The sequence below is a fragment of the Pristiophorus japonicus genome, chromosome 16 (assembly GCF_044704955.1).
Source record: "Pristiophorus japonicus isolate sPriJap1 chromosome 16, sPriJap1.hap1, whole genome shotgun sequence".
Taxonomy (NCBI): Eukaryota; Metazoa; Chordata; class Chondrichthyes; family Pristiophoridae; genus Pristiophorus; species Pristiophorus japonicus.
Genome location: NC_091992.1, coordinates 33334864 through 33354913, shown reverse-complemented (window position 1 = coordinate 33354913; position 20050 = coordinate 33334864). Strand labels below are relative to the sequence as shown.

At 43.5% G+C, this 20050-nt stretch overlaps 1 protein-coding gene across 2 annotated transcripts in view; it reads left to right on the top strand.

Annotated features, from left to right (window-relative positions):
* Window positions 1-5202: 5202 nt before the first annotated feature.
* The window catches only part of LOC139226437 (cytosolic arginine sensor for mTORC1 subunit 2), a 189461-nt gene continuing 174613 nt past the window's right edge, over window positions 5203-20050 (top strand). Inside the window, exon 1 of one of the 2 annotated variants that reach the window (XM_070857207.1) lies at window positions 5203-5550. In XM_070857207.1, coding sequence (XP_070713308.1) covers window positions 5438-5550 — 113 coding nt within the window. In that variant the 5' untranslated portion in view covers window positions 5203-5437. The remainder of the gene's footprint in view (window positions 5551-20050) is intronic. The other variant, XM_070857208.1, reaches the window with a different exon arrangement.

The window sequence follows — 20050 nt, the reverse complement described above, 5'->3', positions numbered from 1 at the left end:
ACACTACATAGAGTACAGGGGACATGATTAATGGTTTGGCCATGATAACAGTGCACAAAGTACAGGGAACATGGTTATGAGGGAATGAGTTGAAAAGGACTAGATAAAACTAAAGCCTAAAAGTTGCACAAAAGGCAGTAGTAGATAAAATATGAGGGGAAAATTGAAAGCAAAGAAACCAGAGAAATACTGAGATTAAACAGCAAATAAGTGCAGGATCAATGTGGGGCGGGGGGGGCAGGAAAGTTGCTATAGACATCTTGCCCACTTTAAAATGGTCTTCTCTTATTATGCCATTTCTATATTACACTATCTTTATCCTTGTGGCTTCATAGGATGACACTGAAGAACTTATATCAATGTGCCTAACTCATGTTCTCTGAATTTATTAACATAGAAGGGACGGTTGACTCATTATGCGTCACCACAGCTTCTCTCTGTCTCCTCGCTTGCTGTTGTTTTAAGACCAAGAAACAAAGCTTTCAAATTATATTTATCCTGAGTTGGTCATTGATTTCGTTTTTTTAAGTAACTTTTGTGTGTTTTGCTGTAAAATTCTTATGCTCTATTCAATCATGTTGTAATCAGACTCGCTGTCAGTAATTCCTAAAAGCTCACTGGGGCAATGGCTTCACTCAACAATTATGGAGCACATGATTGTGAATTGGACTTATTCAGTGTTTAGTTATTTAGTCTCATTTAATATAATCTCGTGTACAATTTAATTAAATCTCTTCAGCTGTTAGAAATGCTTGTGCTTTCCTTTTCACGTTATTGAAAATCATGCGCATAGTATTGGAGCAGTTTTTCCAGATGGCAAAACATTTAGCATTTTTGAATACTGAAAGTTGTTATTATAGCTGGGATGCTTCTAGTTTTCTCCTCACTCTCTGATACAGCATTTCAAAAGTTGTAGGATCAGTTAAGCTCAGTCTGGAGCCTGACTAAAGGCCTTGAGCCTGTCTGAAAGCAGCCAATCCGCCCCTCCCCCACTCTCACTCAGATGGAGCTGCTGTGAAAAAGAGTAACGTGTGCTTTTACCAAATGCCCTCTTTTGTTAATCCTTTCCTTGATTTAAGTGTTTTAGTTTTGTTTCTTTTTTGTAAACCTCTAACCCACTCGCTTTCTTTATTTTTTAATCCACTTTCTGCGACGACTCTGCTGTTAAAACCAATGTATAAACTGAGCTCTATAGACCAGAAAGTACCCAGATTTGATTCCCCACCTGTGCTGAATTAGCTGATTTCAGTTGGAGTGGCAGTAGGAGATCTACAATTAGTTTCCACGTCCTTGGGTTATGGAGGAGGAACTCAGAGAGAGGTGATACCGATTACTATCTGATCACTGCTGCGGGAAAGTAAGCAGGTCTGGATAGTAGGTGAGGACAGGAATGGACTTGGCTGTGATGCCCCATGTGCTTGAATAGCCTGGAAACTCATGAGGGAAGATTTTCCTGTGGTCGGTGCCCAGACACACTGGATCACCTGGATGCAGTGGATATCAGAAAATCTGGCCGGTCAGAGAGCAAGAACCGTAGCCCAATTTTCCCCACTTAAATGCATGGAAGGGAAATTGGGCCGCTTCCTTTACAGGCACACGTTCCAATCCATCCAATCTTTCTGGTATTCACTGTGCCCAGATGTTCCTGTGCGCCCATGCACTTGTGCAGGCCCAGCAAAACCTTACTATCCAGGCTCATACACGAAGAAGAGCCACTTGGGTGAGGAGCCGGAAAGCGTCTGTGGCCAGTGGAACTCTACTCCGAGCTCCATCACGGCAAGTGAGTCCCAGGAGGGCAGAGAAAACGCATTAAGGACACCCTCAAATCCTCCTTGAAAAAATGCAACATCCGCACCAACTCGTGGGGATTCCTGGCCCAACACCGCTCAAAGTGGAGGAGAAGCAGCCGAGAAGGCACTGAGCACTTTAAGTTTCTTCATCGGGAACCAAGTACAAACAGCGGAAGGAGTGTACGACTAACCAAGCAGCCCACCCACCCATCCCTTCAATCACCTGTGGCCGAGTCTGTAGATCCCGCATAGGACTCATCAGTCACCTTAGAACGCTTAGTGGTGTGGAAGCAAGTCATCCTCGACTCCCGGGTCTACCTAAGAAGAAGAAGAAGATCTTAGCAGAAGTCAATGTCTTTCGGGGAGGTGAGACGTGATAACAAAAGCTCTGAACTTTGACGTTGAGATGTTGCAATTTCTCAAAACTATAACTTTTCTCCCTTTGTTAAACATTTTAATTTTTAATAAATGTGCTGCCTGATTTTAGTATATAAAGAAGTGAAATAATAACAGAGATATGCGCATTCCTAATTTTAATTAAAACATATTGAATAGAGTCTTACAACACAGAAGGGGGCCATCCGGCCCATTGTACCTGTGCCGGCTCTTTGAAAGAGCTTTTCAATTTAGTCCCACATCTCAGCCTTTTCACCATGACCTTCCAAATTAGTCCTCTTCAACTACATGTTAAATTATTGCAGCCAATGATCAATTGCTAATCAGTGGCACTGATAAAAGACCCAGAATATCTGCGGGAGTGTGATCCTAGCAGCCATACCGTGATGGTGACCACCGTTGAACTCTGCCGTTGTATTCTCCTGACATTAAGGGGGTTGGTGAAGGGGCCTTCGAATGTTTGGGAGTGCAGCTGTGATGCCGCCCAGAAATTCCGTCTTAAGCTGGTCGGCTGGAAGGAAAGTGTCGGATCCCCCCCTCCCCCGGAAGAGGAATCCGGCTGGCCCTGTGTCCTCTTGTGTTAAGGGGCTGCTTTAAAGTTTAAAAAGAAAATTCCCCTCCTTCAAGAACCTTGACCTGATCCCCAGTGTGTCCCAGTTTTGCCGCTATTGGATAAGTACATCTGGAAAGTGAAGCTGGGTCCTGACTGAGGGCCTAGTAGCAGGAACTCCTGACTTAGGGAATGCTCGCCCCTTTAAGTCAATGACCTGGTCGGGGCGGGAGGAGACTCTGACCCCACAAGGCTATGCAGGAAACTTGCACTTAATGCTGGGACCCTTGTAACCAGGTCCCAGCCGAGGTTGCAGCCATTCTGGCTGCGGTCCATTGGAACAGCCGCACAGTTTCAGGGCAAACTCGTTCTCATCTCATCCCACAGCATTGCTCAGGGCACCAAACACCCTTCCGTGTGATACAAAGTATTATAGTCGCTGCTCAGAGTGGAAAAACTAAACAGAGATTAGGTGATTGCTGTGCTGTACATCTCCATTTTATCTGTGAAGGCGATCCTGACCTTTCTGTCGCTTGTTACTTTAACTTTCCCTCACACTCCCGCACCAACTTTGTCCTCTTACACTGTTGAACCAAGTTCAGCACAAGCTTTAGGAACAATTCCTTACCTTTCTCCTTGGCAATTGGCAACTCTATGGCCCAACAATGACCTTAGTAACTTCAGTCCTTTGCTATATTTGGACCCACTTTTTATTTACAGCAGGGGGCACTGGGATATGGGGGAGGAGGGGCGGGGGGTCTGTAGATTTCTGGGGGGAGCAGAGTGGGTTATTGTTTAACATGTAGACTCTTTATCAGAACACAGCTTTGGTGGGGGAAGATTCTGTACCTGGGTGTTGGACTAGTTATGTTCCCTATTTTTGAGCCTGGTGGACCGACTGTGAGTTCTTTCATTTTCTGTTTTCATCTCAAACCTCCTGCAAGGTCACTATTTTTCTTTCCGTTTCCATTTTGTGTGGGCCTTTCCTGTGCTTTTCACTGTCGTAGCTGTTTGCACTTTCTTATGTTCTTTTAATGTCTTTTCATTGCCTGACTGAGATGATCTTTTATATCATCTAACATTTCCCTGCTTTTCTATTAAATAGTTTGCGGGTCATTCAACACATTAACTTATTCTCAGTGAGATGGCTGGTAGATGGAGTTAGGATACAGATCAGCCATGATCTAATTGAATGGCGGAACAGGCTTGAGGGGCTGACTGGCCTACTCTTGTTCCTATGATCCCTATGACGAGAGCATCGGTGTCCTGGCCAATATTTATCCCTCAACCAACACCTAAAAACAGATTATCTGGTCATTATCTCATTGCTGTTTGTGGGAGCTAACTGTGCGTTAATTGGCTGCCGTGTTTCCTACGTTACAACAGTGACCACACTCCAAAAGTACTTTGTTGGCTGTGAAGCACTTTGGGACGTCCTGAGGTTGTGAAAGGCACTACATAATCTTTAATCTGTTGTTCCTTCCTCCTCCCTTTTTTCCAACCCAACCCTAAAATACTTGCTTACCTTTTAGTTTAAAAAAAATCTGACAAAAGATTCCACACTAAACAATTTTTCTGTTTCCTCTTTTTATAAATACTGATTTGTAATTACAAGTGCTGTGTAATGTCAGCATTTTCCATATTTTGCAAGTGTTTTATATTTGTGTTATTGTTACTAAAACTTATTGAACTGTTTGGCGTTAGGGTATGTTATTAAGCATATGTAAAAACATTCATTTTCACCATAAATATCTTAACGATTGCCTCAGTTTTATTCTTCATATTCAGGTCATAGTACACACAAAGTTTCATCGAAAGTTACAGAAGCCAAGCAATGCTCATTTATTTTTTTAAATTTAGTACTGCAGTGTATGTTAAAACGTCTAATATATTCTGGTCAATAAGGTGTCATGTACTTCAACAATTGTCAGTGAGGCTTTAAAAGGAGAAAAAAATACCACGAATTATGTTTGTAAGCGATTGGGAAAACAAAGCTTTGAAAATACAGAGTCACAGCTCTCTGCAGTCTGTATAGCGTGGAGGAGGGGCAGTGTTGTTTTTGAAGCAATCAAGTAGAACTCAAAAACTGAAATACAGCACCAAAGGGGTTTGGGAATGTTATAAAGGCATATGCAAGGATAAAATAACCACTTTAATGTTCCAACAGGCTTGAAACAGTAACAATGGATTTGCACTTTGAAATTGTTTTTTTTTAAAGCACAATTTTTTTTTGCACCGTGTCTCAATTTTGCACTGTCAGCAAGAACGACCTTGCATTTCAGGAGAGAGGAGGGCTTTTTTTTGTAACCCTGCCTCCCCACTCCCAGGGGCGCTCCCACTGGGCATGCGCACTGCCGGACTACAAATCCCAGGGTGCCCGGCGGACATGCGCAGTGGGGCGGCTGGAGTGGCATGTTGTTTGTTACACTGTAAGCAGCTGCCCGGGCTCCAGTGGCTACTGCTGGGATCATCATTCTGCATGCTGATAGAGCGCTGCCTCTCCCACCCCAACCTCCTCTCTGTCTGCAACCTCCCTCCCTCCCTCCCTCCTCCTCCTCACAAGGAACTTTAACAAAAAAAAAATCCACATTATTTGCACACCCAGTAGTGGTCATATAAAGAAAAAAAAGGTGGTGGTGTGGGGGTCTTTTTTGTAGGCTTTTCACCAACTAGATGGTCCACAAATGAGAAGGAGGAAAAGATGGAGCTGCATATCTTAGAACACAGACTGAAAGTAGCAAGTATAGCCAAGGACGGCATCCAGTTGTTTACTCATGGATTAATCAAACTTGCTTTCCTGCCGTCAAAGACAAGGTAAGTGGAACAATTTATCTTTTTTTCCCCTTTCCCTCCCCCCCCCCCAAAAAAAAAATTAAGACTCTTGCAGTGCTGCCTTTAAATTGAAACTGCACCGGAGGAGAAAAACAAGAGTTGATGTCATTGCTTGGACACGGTAGAGGGGTGGGCTGGAGAGAAGGTAGCATTGACTGGGACTGTTAAAAGACAAGTCACCCAGCTACTTAGCCGGGCCTAGTGCAACACTCGTTGTCAAAAGCTGCATCTGCAGACAGACAGTGTGACTGGGACACAGCGGGCAAAGTGGAGTTTAAAAAAAATGAACGCGAGGAAGAGAAAAGAGGGGGAAGGGGAAAGGGGAGGATGAGGGGGAGGAGGGGGGAGGTTGGAAATGAAAACGGGTCAAGCGATTGGGGGCTTTGGGTTTGGGGACCGGCAGCAGCCGCTGTTCCAAGGAGAGCGGTGCCTGAGTAAAGAGGACAATATCCAGGCAGCGCTTGCCCGAGCAGTCTGCACTTGGTCTCACACAGAAAGCCAGCTCGCTTGCACTGACACCTGATCGCACATACCGGCTGGTTCGCGCAGACTCTCCACCCCCCACACACACAATTACAATTTTGTTTCACACCCCCCCACCCCCCCTGTAAAATCGCGATGAATATTTATATACCTTTTTAATTTATTTTTAAAAAGACAATCCAATCTGCGACTCTTATTATCCATGTTTGCTGCCTGTCTCGCAATCCCAGTTCGGAGTTTTATCGCCTTTGTTTTAACGCAGTGGCAGGCAGCAGATACTGTAGAAATCTCATTAGTCTTTATTTTTGAATAACTTTCAGCCATTCTAGGATATGAGCTGCGATTTAGGAGCGGGGCATTTTATCTGCTGATTTAAGCCCTCCCGGTTATAATTGATATTTTTTTAAATTTTCACTTTTTTGTGTGAAATTGCTCTCTGTTTTTCGATACATTGATTATATATGTGTTTTCGTGACTTGCTCCGTGTGATTTATTGTGCTCTTGCATGTTACTTTCAGAGCAGAAATGCAACGAAAGTGAATTCATCCTCATGGCAACCGAGCCCCAGCCGCAAAGTTAAAATGACTACAAAAATAAGCCTGTTTAGCACCGCGGTAGTTCATCTTGCAGCAAAAGTTTAAAAAAAAATTATGAGCAGATTTGTTTAGTTTATACCCTGACGTGTTGTATACATTTGCCTAATCCTGCAACTATGGTCTGCAACGTTTTCAGAAGTTGCTGCTAGCTCCCCCCCCCCCCCCCCCCCGGCCGGTTTGCGTTTGCAGAAATCAAGTCGATATTTTGCAAAAAAAGCAGGACAGGCTGACAATCCGGCATTGCTGGCCATTGATTCGTTGCAAGTGGTAGTCTGGTTTGTGTTATACTTTCTCAATGCACGCACTTTGTAGCGTGTAATGCAGCCCAGTCCAGCAGTGTAGAATAGATGAACATGCACCGACTGTACTGTATGTAACTGTCTTGGATAGCTTTCGGCTGCAGTTACTTAATCGGTGAAAAGCGATATGATGCAGCTAATTAAATATACACTTGCGCACAAAATGCTTATTGGCTTGAAAACCCGATCACAGAAGTTAGTAGGAATAGGCAAGAACCCACGAGGGCATAACTATGGAGAAGTGTATGGTTGCAGTAAACTTGAGGCGGAAACACACTTTTTGTAATTACAGGAGCAGAAGGGGTTTCCAGCATTACAGCAGGACCAAGAGTCACGCCGTCTATTGAAAGGTTGTGGAAAAGTACAACATTGGAGGTGCAGAGCATCGGGCCAGAGATTGGAGGGTTGTAATAAATAGGGGGTTGTAAATCTAGAGGAGGGGCTGGATAATAATGGCAGGATTTTGGAAGCCTAGTTGACTGGATGATTTGTATTCCCTAGAAGAGGCACTACAGCTATGCAGAAAGTCTGGGAGGTGGAATAATTATATCAGAACGTAAGAGATTGGAGAGGCTGCAGAGGAGCGAAAGGAGAAGTTGTTTTGAGTTTAACTTTTTGTTGGGACTTGGCAAACAAACAATGAAACAATTTCTCCTTGGCTAATTAACACATTTCTAAACTTTTCAGCAAAGTGGCAAATGGGTCTCTGTAGTGGAGGCAATCAAAATCTAGAATGCTTTTAGAAAATTTTTTATCATTTGGCTAAAGCCATTTTTTTCAGGTGGTAACAAAGTAAAGTGCCTACATAATAGATGAAAGATAGAGGTCCAGTGCAATGCAGGAGGATCAGATAGGGTGAGACAGTATTATACAAAGAAAGAAACTGCATTTATATAGTGCCTTTCATAATCTCAGAACGTCCCAAAGCAATTTTACAGCCAAAGAAGTACACTTGAAGTTCAGTCACTGTTGTAATGTAGGAAACGTGGCAGCCAATTTGCATACAGCAAGCCCCCACAAACTGCAGTGTGATGATGACCAGATAATCTGTTTGTGATGTTGGTTGAAGGATAAATATCGGCCAGGTCACTGGGGATAACTCCCCTGCTCTTCGTCGAAATAGTGCCAGGAGATCTTTTCCTTCCACATCTCATCCGAAAGACTGCACCCCAACAGTGCAGCACTCCCTTAGTACTGTCATGGAATGTCAGCCTAGATTTTTGTGTTCAAGTCTCTGAAGTGGGACTTGAACCCACAACCTTCTGTCTCGGGCGAGAGTGCTACCAAATGAGACATGGCTGATATTTTGGTGATGTCCATTTGGCTAAGAGAGAGCCTACCTGAAATTCCATTTTACAGTGTCATAATGGCATGTGTTAGTGCAGTCCTTTTAAAGAATACAACCCAGTACTCAGAGTAATGGAAAAATATATTTTTAAGAACAGCTTTTAATATTTCCAATTGCTTGAGTCATGTGAAGTTAATTGAAAATGTGTTTTTGGGCAACCAAAAGTTTGTGTGGGTGTCTAACTTTTTAATGAAACCTTTCAAGGTCTGTAAGCAAAATAGTCAGTGCCCCAATTTCCTGATTCAGACTGAGGTCCACTGATAGTGCAGTTGTGTTTTTGAGTACTTGAATAAGCTGCATCATTGATCTCCATTACAGAATTCTACCCATAGATTCTTTTAAAGCGGCAGATCTCAAACATTTTATTTATAAACCAATATCTCTCCCAAATACTGAACCATATGTAGATTCATTGTGGTGAAATCCGGTTTGTATGTTGTATTTATTTGGGGGGAGAAAGAAGGGGCACTGGTTCTTCCTGGAATGTATTGAGTTGGATGACATTGCTGTGGCTAGTTGGCATATAGCACATATGCTTAAAAAGCACAAGCTGGCTGATTGTGTTGTAACATTCATAGTGTACTTCACAAAAAAGACACAGGCGACCAGCTAGTTAGTGTAAGATGACAATGTGAAGAGTTGTATTTTGGTTCGATCATCTCTTTCTGTTTCCCCCGACGGGAAGTATAGGAGAGTGGTCTGTTGCACTGGCTATCCGCGAATGCTAACAAAGCACTTCACTGGCTTAATAATGCATCAACTGTTTTCAAGTAAACTTTGTAAGTCTCAAAAAATGCATGCATCATTCATGAGTCCCATTCACCTGTCTGCAAGAATCAGCTTTGTATCTAAGTAACTCCAAACTCATTTCAGAATTTTGCTAAATTTGGACTGTGACTTTTCTCCTATCATCCCCTGGGGTCATGATTAGAAATACTAACAACTGTCAACGCGTTGCATTGTGTGTCCATAAATATTCTTTGTTCGTGTCACCTCAGTCACTAAAACATTCTCCATTTTTTTTTGCCAAAATTGATGAGGGACTTTCTCTCATTAGCCTCATGGCTTCTTTCAATAACGGAATGACATGGAAACCATACCATGCTAGTATGTGCTTTTAATGTAGCTTTTCCTCATCAAATCGTGGATTAATCTACAAAATGAACATGAGAGAAACAGCCATTTGCGATATGGCAAAAATGTCCACGTGCTTTGTGCTGAAGCAAAATGCACATCAAAACATTGATGTAAACACTAAAAACGGCAGAAGTAGCACTGGTGTTACATTAATAAAACCTAAGTGCTATTTTTCTACAGCCATGTGTATTTTGCTCTTGTAACATTTGAATAATAATTTCAGAACCTTCAATGTCAATGCCTTTTACAACAGACTTCGTTGCGAGCATTGCTTGTGTCCGAGATTTAATAGGGCTCTATTGGTATGAAGGAAACAAGAGTGGAAAATGATTAACTGCTTTTCAAACCATTTACAGTAGTAATGTTGTGGCTTTATTGCATCGTAGCTTTCCAGTTTGTTTAAGAAGTTCTTATAAGCAACAGCACTTTTTAAAAAAAAACTTTTTATTCCCATGTCATGGATAGTTAGTTAGGCTTGGAAGAAGCGCACCATGTCGGTAATGTGTGTGCCCTCCCAGCATCAGACAGCAGTCACAACATCCCGTGTAATCAAGGTATTTGAAGTTTGTTGCTCAGACCAGGAATCAGTTGTCAGTAATGCGAGCAGTGATTCAATGCATTGACACCACTGCTTCAGGAAAAACAGTTCGGCCAATAGCCTTTCTTGTTGCTTGATGGTCTTAATTGATCCTTTCAAAGTGCACCAACCACATTATCATGGGGTTATACGCCTCAAATTGCTCTTTCCATACACAAGCCAAGCTTGGAAGGACGCAATCTATGATTGGACCACCGGATGTTACAAAATGGATATAATATGAGAATTTCACATGTTGACCATTACTATTTACCAGAATCGTAATGCCACCAAGCATGAAGTACTCAATTAATGTTTGCATTACAAGGCTGTGTATATATAGCGTACAAAAAAAACAGCAATCTGTCTTTAAACTCGGTTTTTTGTTCTTGTCACTTTTTGTAATATTTGGTATTACAGGGGAAGGGAGCAGGGCTTTACCCAGTTCTGCAATTCCCTACATAGCACCATCATGGGATACCCATTGCCACGAGGATTGTGGCCCACCAGCACCTTTGCAGGGCAATAAGGCATGGACAATAAATTCAGCCTTGCCGGTGTCTCCCACACTCTGAAGAAAATATATATATATATTTTTTAAAAGGAAGCATCAATCTTCAATGCAAGGAAATGTAGATTTTCATGAGTATAAACCAAGACTGCCTGTTTTGAATGAAAGGCTGGACAGAATACAAAGTGAATTTCTGTAAAGTTAAATGAATTAAAAGAAACACATCCTTATCACGTGCCCCCCCCCCCCCCCCCCCAAACTAACCCTCCACATTCATGCTGTACCCCATTAGCAGGTCCACTTTAGGCCCTGTTGATAATGCTCCTTGGTTGAAGCTAGCTTTAGTCTGACCATTACCACTTACACTGCCAATACTGCTTTGGCCTGTTTTTGAAAGAACATGTCTCTTCTTGTATCATATTGGGGCTTAACTTTGGCTTGTCTGCTGCTGTGCATCTCCCCGAGCCTTTGCTATCTGTCTCAAAGCCTGAAGCAACTCAGTCCTATTTACATCTGTTATTGTCTGTTTGAATTTTGTGGACGCACAGATAAGGTCATCTCTGACCACTTCCTCGTATTGCTCCCCACCCTTTTCCTCCCACCCTCAACCCTACCTCCTTCTGGGTCCGCCCCTGGAAAAAAAACTCTCTGCAACTCTCCAACTCTCTCTTACAACAGCACTAACAAAGTCCCAACTGTCCAGCCTTTGTTCCTCCATTCACCACGATATTTCTGCAGCTACCGATCTGCTCAACCACACTCTCTCACCACCACCTTTGATGCCCTAGTCCCTATTAAAACAATTACTTGCTGTAAAAGTTAAATGGAAAATAGATTAAAGTATGGGACGGTTGATAAGCAGTGGCAGACATTTAAGGAGATATTTCATAACTCGCAACAAAAATATATCCCAATGAGAAGGAGGGACTAAGCGAAGGGATAACCATCCGTGGCTAACTAAGGAAATAAGGGAGGGTATCAAATTGAAAATAAAGGCACACAATGTGGCCAAGACGAGTAGGAGACCAGAGGATTGGGAAATTCTTAAGCCAGCAGAGAACGACTAAAAAAAAATGATAGAGAGGGAAGATAAATTATGAAAGTAAACTAGCACGAAATATAAAAACAGAAAGTAAGAGTTTCTACAGGTACATAACAAGGAAAATAGTGGCTAAAGTAAATGTTGGTCCCCTGGAGGATGAGCCTGGGGCATTAATAATGGAGAATGGAAATGCCAGATGTTGAACAAATATTTTGTATCAGTCTTCACGGTAGAAGGCACTAAAAAATCCCAATAATGGATAATCAAGGGGCTATAGGTAGGGAGGAACTTAATACAGTCACTATCACTAATGAAGCAGTACTAGGTGAATAATGGGACTAAAGGTGGACAAGTCCCCTGGATCTAATGGCTTACATCCAAGGGTCATAAGAGAAGTTGTTTGTAATCTACCAAAATTCCCTGGATTCTGGGGTGGTCCCAGCAGATTGGAAAACCACAAATGTAATGCCCTAATTTAAAAAAAAAAGGAGGCAGACAAAAAGCAGGAACTATAGACCAGTTAGCCTAACATCTGTTGGGGAAAATACTGGAGTCCATTATTAAGGAAGCAGTAGCGGGACATTTGGAAAAGCATGATTCAATCAAGCAGAGTCAGCATAATTTTATGAAAAGGAAATCACATTTTCTGGAGTTCTTTGAGTATTTAAGGAGCAGGGTGGATAATGGAGGACCAGTGGATGTGCTTTGGATTTCCAGAAGGCATTCGATAAGGTGTCACATAAGAGGTTACTGCACAAGATAAAAGCTCACTGGGTTGGCGGTGATATGTTAGCATAGCTAGCTAACAGAAAACCGAGTCAGGAGAAATGGATTATTTTCCGGTTGGCAAATAGTGACTAGTGGGGTGCCGCAGGGATCGGTGCTGGGTCCTCAACTATTTACAATCTATATTAATGACTTGGGTGAAGGGACCGAGTGTAATGTAGCCAAGCTTGCTGATGATACAAAGATGGGTGGGAAAGCAAATTGTGAGGACACACAAAATCTGCAAAGGGATATAGACAGACTAAGTGAGTGGGCAAAAATTTGGCACATGGAGTATAATGTGGGAAAATGTGAGGTTATCCACTTTGGCAGAAATAATAGAAAAGCAAATTGCACTTTTTCTCCATTTTAAATTATAAAGTGCTGCTGTACATAGAGACCTGGGGGTCCTTGTGCATGAAACACAAAACGTTAGTATGTAGGTACAGCAAGTAATCAGGAAGACATGGAATGTTGGCCTTTATTGCAAGGGGGATAGAGTATAAAAGCAGAGGTCCTGCTACAACTGTACAGGGTATTGGTGAGGCCACACCTGGAGTACTGCATGCAGTTTTGGTCTCTATTTAAGGAAGGATATAATTGCATTGGAGGCTGTTCAGAGAAGGTTCACTGGGTTGATTCTGGAGATGAGGGGGCTGACTTTTGAGGATAGGTTGAGTAGGTTGGGCCTAGACACATTGGAGTTCAGAAAAATGAGAGGTGATCTTATTGAAGCGAATAAGATAATGAGGGGGCTCTGGAATTCTCTGCCCAAGGAAGCAGTTGAGGCTAGCTCATTGAATGTATTCAAGTCACAGATATAGATTTTTAACCAATAAGGGAATTAAGGGTTACGGGGAGCGGGCGGGTAAGTGGAGCTGAGTCCACGGCCAGATCAGCCATGATCTTATTGAATGGCAGAGCAGGCTCGAGGGGCTAGATGGCCTACTCCTGTTCCTAATTCTTATGCAGAGAGGATATTTCCACTCATAGGGGAGACTAGGGGGCATTGTCTTAGAATAAGGGGACTGCCCATTTAAAACTCAGATGAGGAGGAATTTCTTCTCTTGATAGGGTTGTAAATCTGTGGAATTCTCTGCTCCAGAGAGCAGTGGAAGCTGGGTCATTGAATATATTTAAGGCGGAGATAGACAGATTTTTGAGTGATAAGGGAGTAAAGGGTTATGGGGCGCGGGCAGGGAAGTGGAGCTGAGTCCATGATCAGATCAGCCATGATCTTATTAAATGACAGAGCAGGCTCAAGGGGCCTGCTCCTATTATGTTCTTATGTTGTTCCCACCCCCCCCCCCCCCCCCCCCCCCACAGTACAGCCCTCATCTTCACTCCCTTAAGTCCAAGGGACGCAGCCTTGAATGGATATGGTGGACAACTGGTTTAGCCATTCACCGCCAGATCTGGCTGGACCACTTAAAACATTCAGGCCCTGCTCTCGTCTGCCAAAATTGCTCACTATTGCAGAATCAATCTGGAATCCAAAGATAAACCCTGGCTTCTATTCTTCACTGCTAACGGTGGCCTTATACCTTCTCCCTTTCTCCTTCACCTTCACCTCCGCTAATAAGTGCGAGGAGCTCATGGACGACTTTGTCTCTAAGATTGAGACCATCCATTCAGCTGCCTCTGCCATTTCCCTTCCTTCCCCTAGCCCACCGGGCCAAACTTCCTCTACGGTTCCCTCCGCCCTAGCCCTGAAATCACATCTTTCTCTGATCTCCCCTCATGACCTCTCCGCACCTATCTTGTCCATGAGACTCACTTCCTGCTCCCTCGACCTTATTCCCACCAAACTGCTGACCACCCAACTTCCTTTTCTGGCTCCCATGTTAGCTGACATTGTTAACGGTTCTCTCTCCTCAAGTACTGTCCCCTCTCCCGTCATCACCCCTCTCCTCAAAAACCCAACCCTAGGCCCCTCCGTCCATGCAAACTACCATCCCATCTCCAACCTCCCTTTTCTCTTCCAAGTCCTTGAACTGTTGTCTCCTCCCAAATCCGTGCCCGTCTTTCCCGCAACTTCATGTTTAAATCCCTCCAATCAGGTTTCCGCCCCTGGAACTGTACCGAAACGGCTCTTGTCAAAGTCACAAATTACATCCTTTGTGACTGTGACAAAGGTAAACTATCCTTCCTCGTCCTCCTTGACTTTTCTGCAGCATCGACACGGTTGACCACTCCATCCTTCTCCAACGCCTCTCCACCGTCGTCCAGGTGGGTGGGACTGCACGCGCCTGGTTCCATACTTATTTATCGAATCGTTGTCTGAGAATTAGCTGCAATGGTTTCTCTTCCCGCTCCCACATCGTTACCTCTAGATCCCCCAAAGATCTATCCTTGGCCCCCTCCTGTTGCTTATCTACATGTTGCCCCTTGACGACGACATCATCCAAAAACACAGCGTCAGTTTCCACATGTATGCTGACGACACCCAGCTCCATCTCGCCACTACTTCTCTCAACCCCTCCATTGTCTCTAAGTTGTCAGACTGCTTTCCGACATCCAGTTCTGGATGAGCAGAGATTTTCTCCAATTGAATATTGGGAAGACCGAAGCCGTTGTTTTCGGTCCCCGCCACAAACTCTCTTCCCTGGCCACTGACTCCATCCCTCTCCCTAACATTTGAGGTTGAACCCCACTGTTCACAATCTTGGTGTTGTATTTGACCCCGAAATGAGCTTCCGACTACATAACCGCCTATTTCCACCTCGATAACATCGCCCATCTCCGCCACTAGCCTCAGCTCATCTGCTGCTGAATCCCTCTCCCATGCCTTTGTTACCTCTAGACTTGACTATTCCAACGCACTCCTGGCTGGCCTGCCATGCTTTACCCTACATAAACTTGAGGTCATCCAAAACTCGTGTCCTAACTCGCACCAAGTCCCGCTCACCCATCACCCCTTTGCTCACTGACTTACATTGGCTCCCGGTTAAGCAACGCCTCGATTTCAAAATTCTCATCCTTGTTTTCAAATCCCTCCATGGTCCCGCTCCAGCCCAACAATCCCCTGAGATGTCTGCGCACCTCTAATTCTGCCCTCTTGAGCATTCCTGATTATATTCGCTCAACCTTTGGTGGCTGTGCCTTCTGTTGCCTAGGCCTCAAGCTCTGGAATTCCCTGCCTAAACCTCTCCGCCTCTCTTTCCTCCTTTTTAAGATGCTCCTTAAAATCTATCTTTGACCAAGCTTTCGATCATTTGCCCTAATTTCTCCTTATGTGGCTCGGTATCAAATATTTTGTCTTAAAGTACTCCTGTGAAGCGCCTTGAGATGTTTTACTACATTAAGGTGCTATATAAATACGTTGTTGTTGGAGGTTTGGAATGGGTTGTTCTTAACATTGTTTCTTCATTGGTGGCGAATCCTGAATTAGAGCACAAAGATCTGTTGGATCTCTGCGAATTAACAGAACAATTGATTTACACTCATATGTGGCTCCTAAGGCCCCGTGGTATGTCCCTATGTGACTTACTAATACAAAGATCTTTAGCACTTCAGTGCTGAGTCAGTGACAATACTGTTTATGGTGCTTGCACTTTTGGAAGGGCCTCATATACTTGTGCTATTGATTTTAAAACTGACCTCAGGCAAAATTTTAAAACTTTTCTCCCCTTATTCCTCCCCCTCCTTCTGCAACACACACCAGGGCTGATTCCTTTAATCCTGGGTGGAACTGGACTTGCACGGAATGTTGGTCAGAGAACCAGGGTTTCAGTGTTGCTGCCCTTGCTTTTGTCTGTTGCTTCCTTAGAGTGCAAAATTGTGAAATTAAAAAAAGAGTTTGCATTTCTATAAGCAACTTTCACGACTTCAGTCCGGCCCAAACACTTCACAGCCAATGAAATACTTTTGAAGTGTAGTCACTGTTGTAATGTAGGGAAGTGCAGCAGCCAATGGATGCACAGCAAGATCCCACAGGCAATCATCAGATAAATGAGCAATCTGTTTTTGATGGTTGAGATACAAATATTGGCCAGGATACTGGGACAACTTTTTTTTAACATTCAAACGCCTCATCTGAAAGAAGGAACCTCCGACAATGCAGCTCTCCTTCATTACTCATAGAATCATAGAAATTTACAGCACAGAAGGAGGCCATTCGGCCCATCGTGTTCGTGCCGGCCGACAAAGAGCCTAATCCCACGTTCCAGCTCTTGGTCTATAATCTTGTAGGTTGCGGCACTTCAAGTGCATATCCAAGTACTTTTAAAATGTGGTGAGGGTTTCTGCCTCTACCACCCTTTCAGGCAGTGAATTCCAAACCCCCACCACCCTCTGGGTGAAAACATTTCTCCTCAAACCCCCTCTGAACATTCTACCAATTACTTTAAATCTATGCCCCCTGGTTATTGATTCCTCTGCTAAGGGAAATAGGTCCTTCCTATCCACTCTATCTAGGCCCCTCATAATTTTATACACCTCAATTAGGTTCCCCCTCAGCTTCCTCTGTTCCAAAGAAAATAACCCCAGCTTATCCTTTGTGCTCAAGTCTCTGGAGTGGGGCTTGAACCCTCAACCTCTGACTCAGGCGAGAGTGCCACCAACTGTGCCAAGAACATGTGACATTTGACCCAGTGCTGCATTGCTTGGTGCTGAATAACTGGGGCACTCCATTCCAAACAGCCTCTTGATAAAGTAGAAAACTAGCTAAATCTGAATAATAGCTTCAAAAAACTGGTACAGCATGTAAAAAAAATCGACAACTCCAGAATGACCCAGACATGTGAGAACAAGTAGTTGCATGGGCTTAAATGATAGAGATACACAACATTGGTATTGCAGGGGGAAAAAGACAAACACATGAAAGCCTGAAGGGGAAATCCAAATGTTGAAGGCACAAAATTGTTGGAATTTTTACATAAAAAGTTATACATCTTATTAATTTTAAACACAGGCTTCACAATTAATAGATTTTTTAAAAGATCTTAAAAACAACGTAGCCTTTGGACTCTCTCTTGCCTACATCCAAATCCCACCACCCCACAAAAGCAATGTCTCTGGTCCTAATTCTCAGACACAACCACATCCCATTTCAGCTCCCCAGCCTTTTACAGAGACGCTGCAGTCTGTTTTTCTCCTTGCACCAGGTGGTAAGTGCATTGGTGAGGTGGAAAACCCTATAGCAAAATTAGGATGGGACGGGTAGGAGAGAGGGGCCTAATTATGCTGATTCATGTCAGCAAATGCTGAGCTGGCCCCCAAAACTCCCACGACTGTGGTTACAAAACACTGACTGTTGGCATGTATGTAGCAATCAGGCCAGTGTCCCTAGCCCTGGTTTCGCTTGTCAAATCTTTTAATTGTTTGTTAAAATGTGCTGAGCTAACTCCCATGATAAATGTTTAGCAATGCAGCATGCAGCAAATTTAGAGAGCTTTAACGTTTGCATAGGCCCTGCTGCAATCACGGTGCTCTGTGAAGATGGCACTTGTAATTTGCAATGGAGCTGAGCAGCTCTTGAGTTTTTTTTCCCATTGGAAAGCAGCTTTGTGCAATTGCTACGTAAACATTCTGCGTCACAGTCGGGGTTCAGTTAGTCACGCACTCGCCTCGGAGTCAGAAGGTGGTGGGTTGAAGTCCCACCTCAGAGACTTGAACGCAAAATTGTAGACTGCTCCAGCACAATACTGAGGGAGTGCTGCACTGTCAGAGGTGCCGTCTTTTGGATGAGACGTTAATCCGAGGCTCCATCTGCCCCCTTGGGTGGATGTAAAAGACCCCTTGACACTATTTCGAAGAGCAGAGGAGTTCTCCACGGTGTCCTGACCAATATTTATCCCTCAACCAACATCACCTAAAACAGGTACAGAAATAGAAAAATGCTGGAAATACTCAGCAGGTCAGGCTGCATCTGTGGAGGGAGAAACCGTTAACGTTACCCTGACATGTTAACTCTGTTTTTCTCTCTCTCTCCACAGATGCTGCCTGACCTGCTGAGTATTTCCAGCAATAACTGTGTTTATTTCAGATTCCAGCATCCGCAGTAATTTGCTTTTTTTTTTCCACAAACGGATTATCTGATCATTATCACATTGCTGTTTGTGGGACCTTGCTGTGCTCAAATTGGCTGCTGCGTTTCCTACATTACAACAGTGACTACACCTCAAAAGTACTTCATTGGTGCTTTGGGACTCCCTGAGCTCATGAAAGGTGCTATATAAATGTAAGTCTTTTTCTTCTAAGCTTCAAAATTTACCAACTTGGGTGGGTGGGGCAACGGGGCAACAAGCAAGCAAACTATCACAATAATAATAAATCACTAATTTCCTGAGCGCCGCGGCAGAGGAAGCACTGCAGATGTGCGGGCAGGGAGGGACAGACGTCTGTGAAGGTGTCGGCCCTTCTGACTCAATCACTTCAATGGTGTGAGGCACGCACAACAGTTCAGAAAATGAAGCGCTTCAAAGGGCAGCCCCAGTATCTGAAGAGAGGAAAGAAAGGTTAACTTTTCATGGGAAGACAGGATACTCTGTACCCGAAACATTCATCTATCTTTTCTCTTAACAGATGCTGACAGACCAAATGCCAGCGTTTTCTGACTTTATTTCTGATTTACAGTATTTGCAGTGTTTTTTGTTGATGTTCCAAATGGAAAGAGCTTGACATTGAGAGCTCAGGTTTTGGCTGTGACGTCGTTACAGGGAGTGTTAATTCTATGGGTAAGTACTGACTGTCGCAAGCACTGACCCATAGAGCAGCTCCATATTTAACAAAAATACTTTTCAAAATAATTATTTTGTTCTTGGAGGAGCCCTATGTTACCTAGATTTCACACAAATAGCGGTTGGCGGATGTGCTGGGTGGGTGAGGTAACTGTAGCCTGCTCACTCTGTTAGCAACGTGAGCAGTGTTGTATACTGATGTATATTCCCCCCCCTTCCCCAGTCTCCCAGACTACTTTCTAAAATTCACTTAAGGAATTTTGAGGTAAAAGGGCAGCAATAAAACTCCACCAAACTGATTGTGTCAAGTTAACATGTTTCATATGGGGTCTTGTTACTCCAAACTGCTATTAATCAGAGCATCAGCTATGATTCTGGCTGGCAATATTTGCTTCAAATGACGCAGCCTCCACTGTTCTGGATTGTGCGGGTTCTCCCTGTTGTGCGGTGCTCCGCAAAAGACAGACAGTCTGGTGGCACTAAGTACACAAGACTACTCGTGTGCCTCACCCTCGGCAACGAGTCCCGGCAAAACAGCCAAGAGTCTGCACTGATGACAGACAGTACACAGGCTTTCATTCAGTGAACTTGTGCAGTACTCCATCAAAGACTTGTGTCCACTGGAGGGTCATTGGTTGCCCCTTGTTAAAGACAGACCCTTGTTAAAGTATAAAATCATGTAAATAGGATTACAAGAGCAATTTGAAGGAATATATTTGGAGATTAGTGGAGTTCAGAAACAGGAAATGTATTTTTATATCGATCTGAATAAAATATTTGAATTACATTACCTTTTTTATTTAGATTTGAATTTTTTGGGGCTTGTTTTTGTATTCAATAAAAGGTGGTGTTTTCTATTAATAAGGGAGATATGAGGCAAATAAGTTTAGTAAAGTTTTCAATAGAATTTTGATAATCCAGTGCCGTAATAAGTAAATGCAAATTTCACAACAGGGTTCAACCCCAACATGCCTGTTGTGGGGATATCCCAAGTCCCTAATCACCCTGGATGGTTTGAGCACAGACATCCTGGCCTAGAAACTT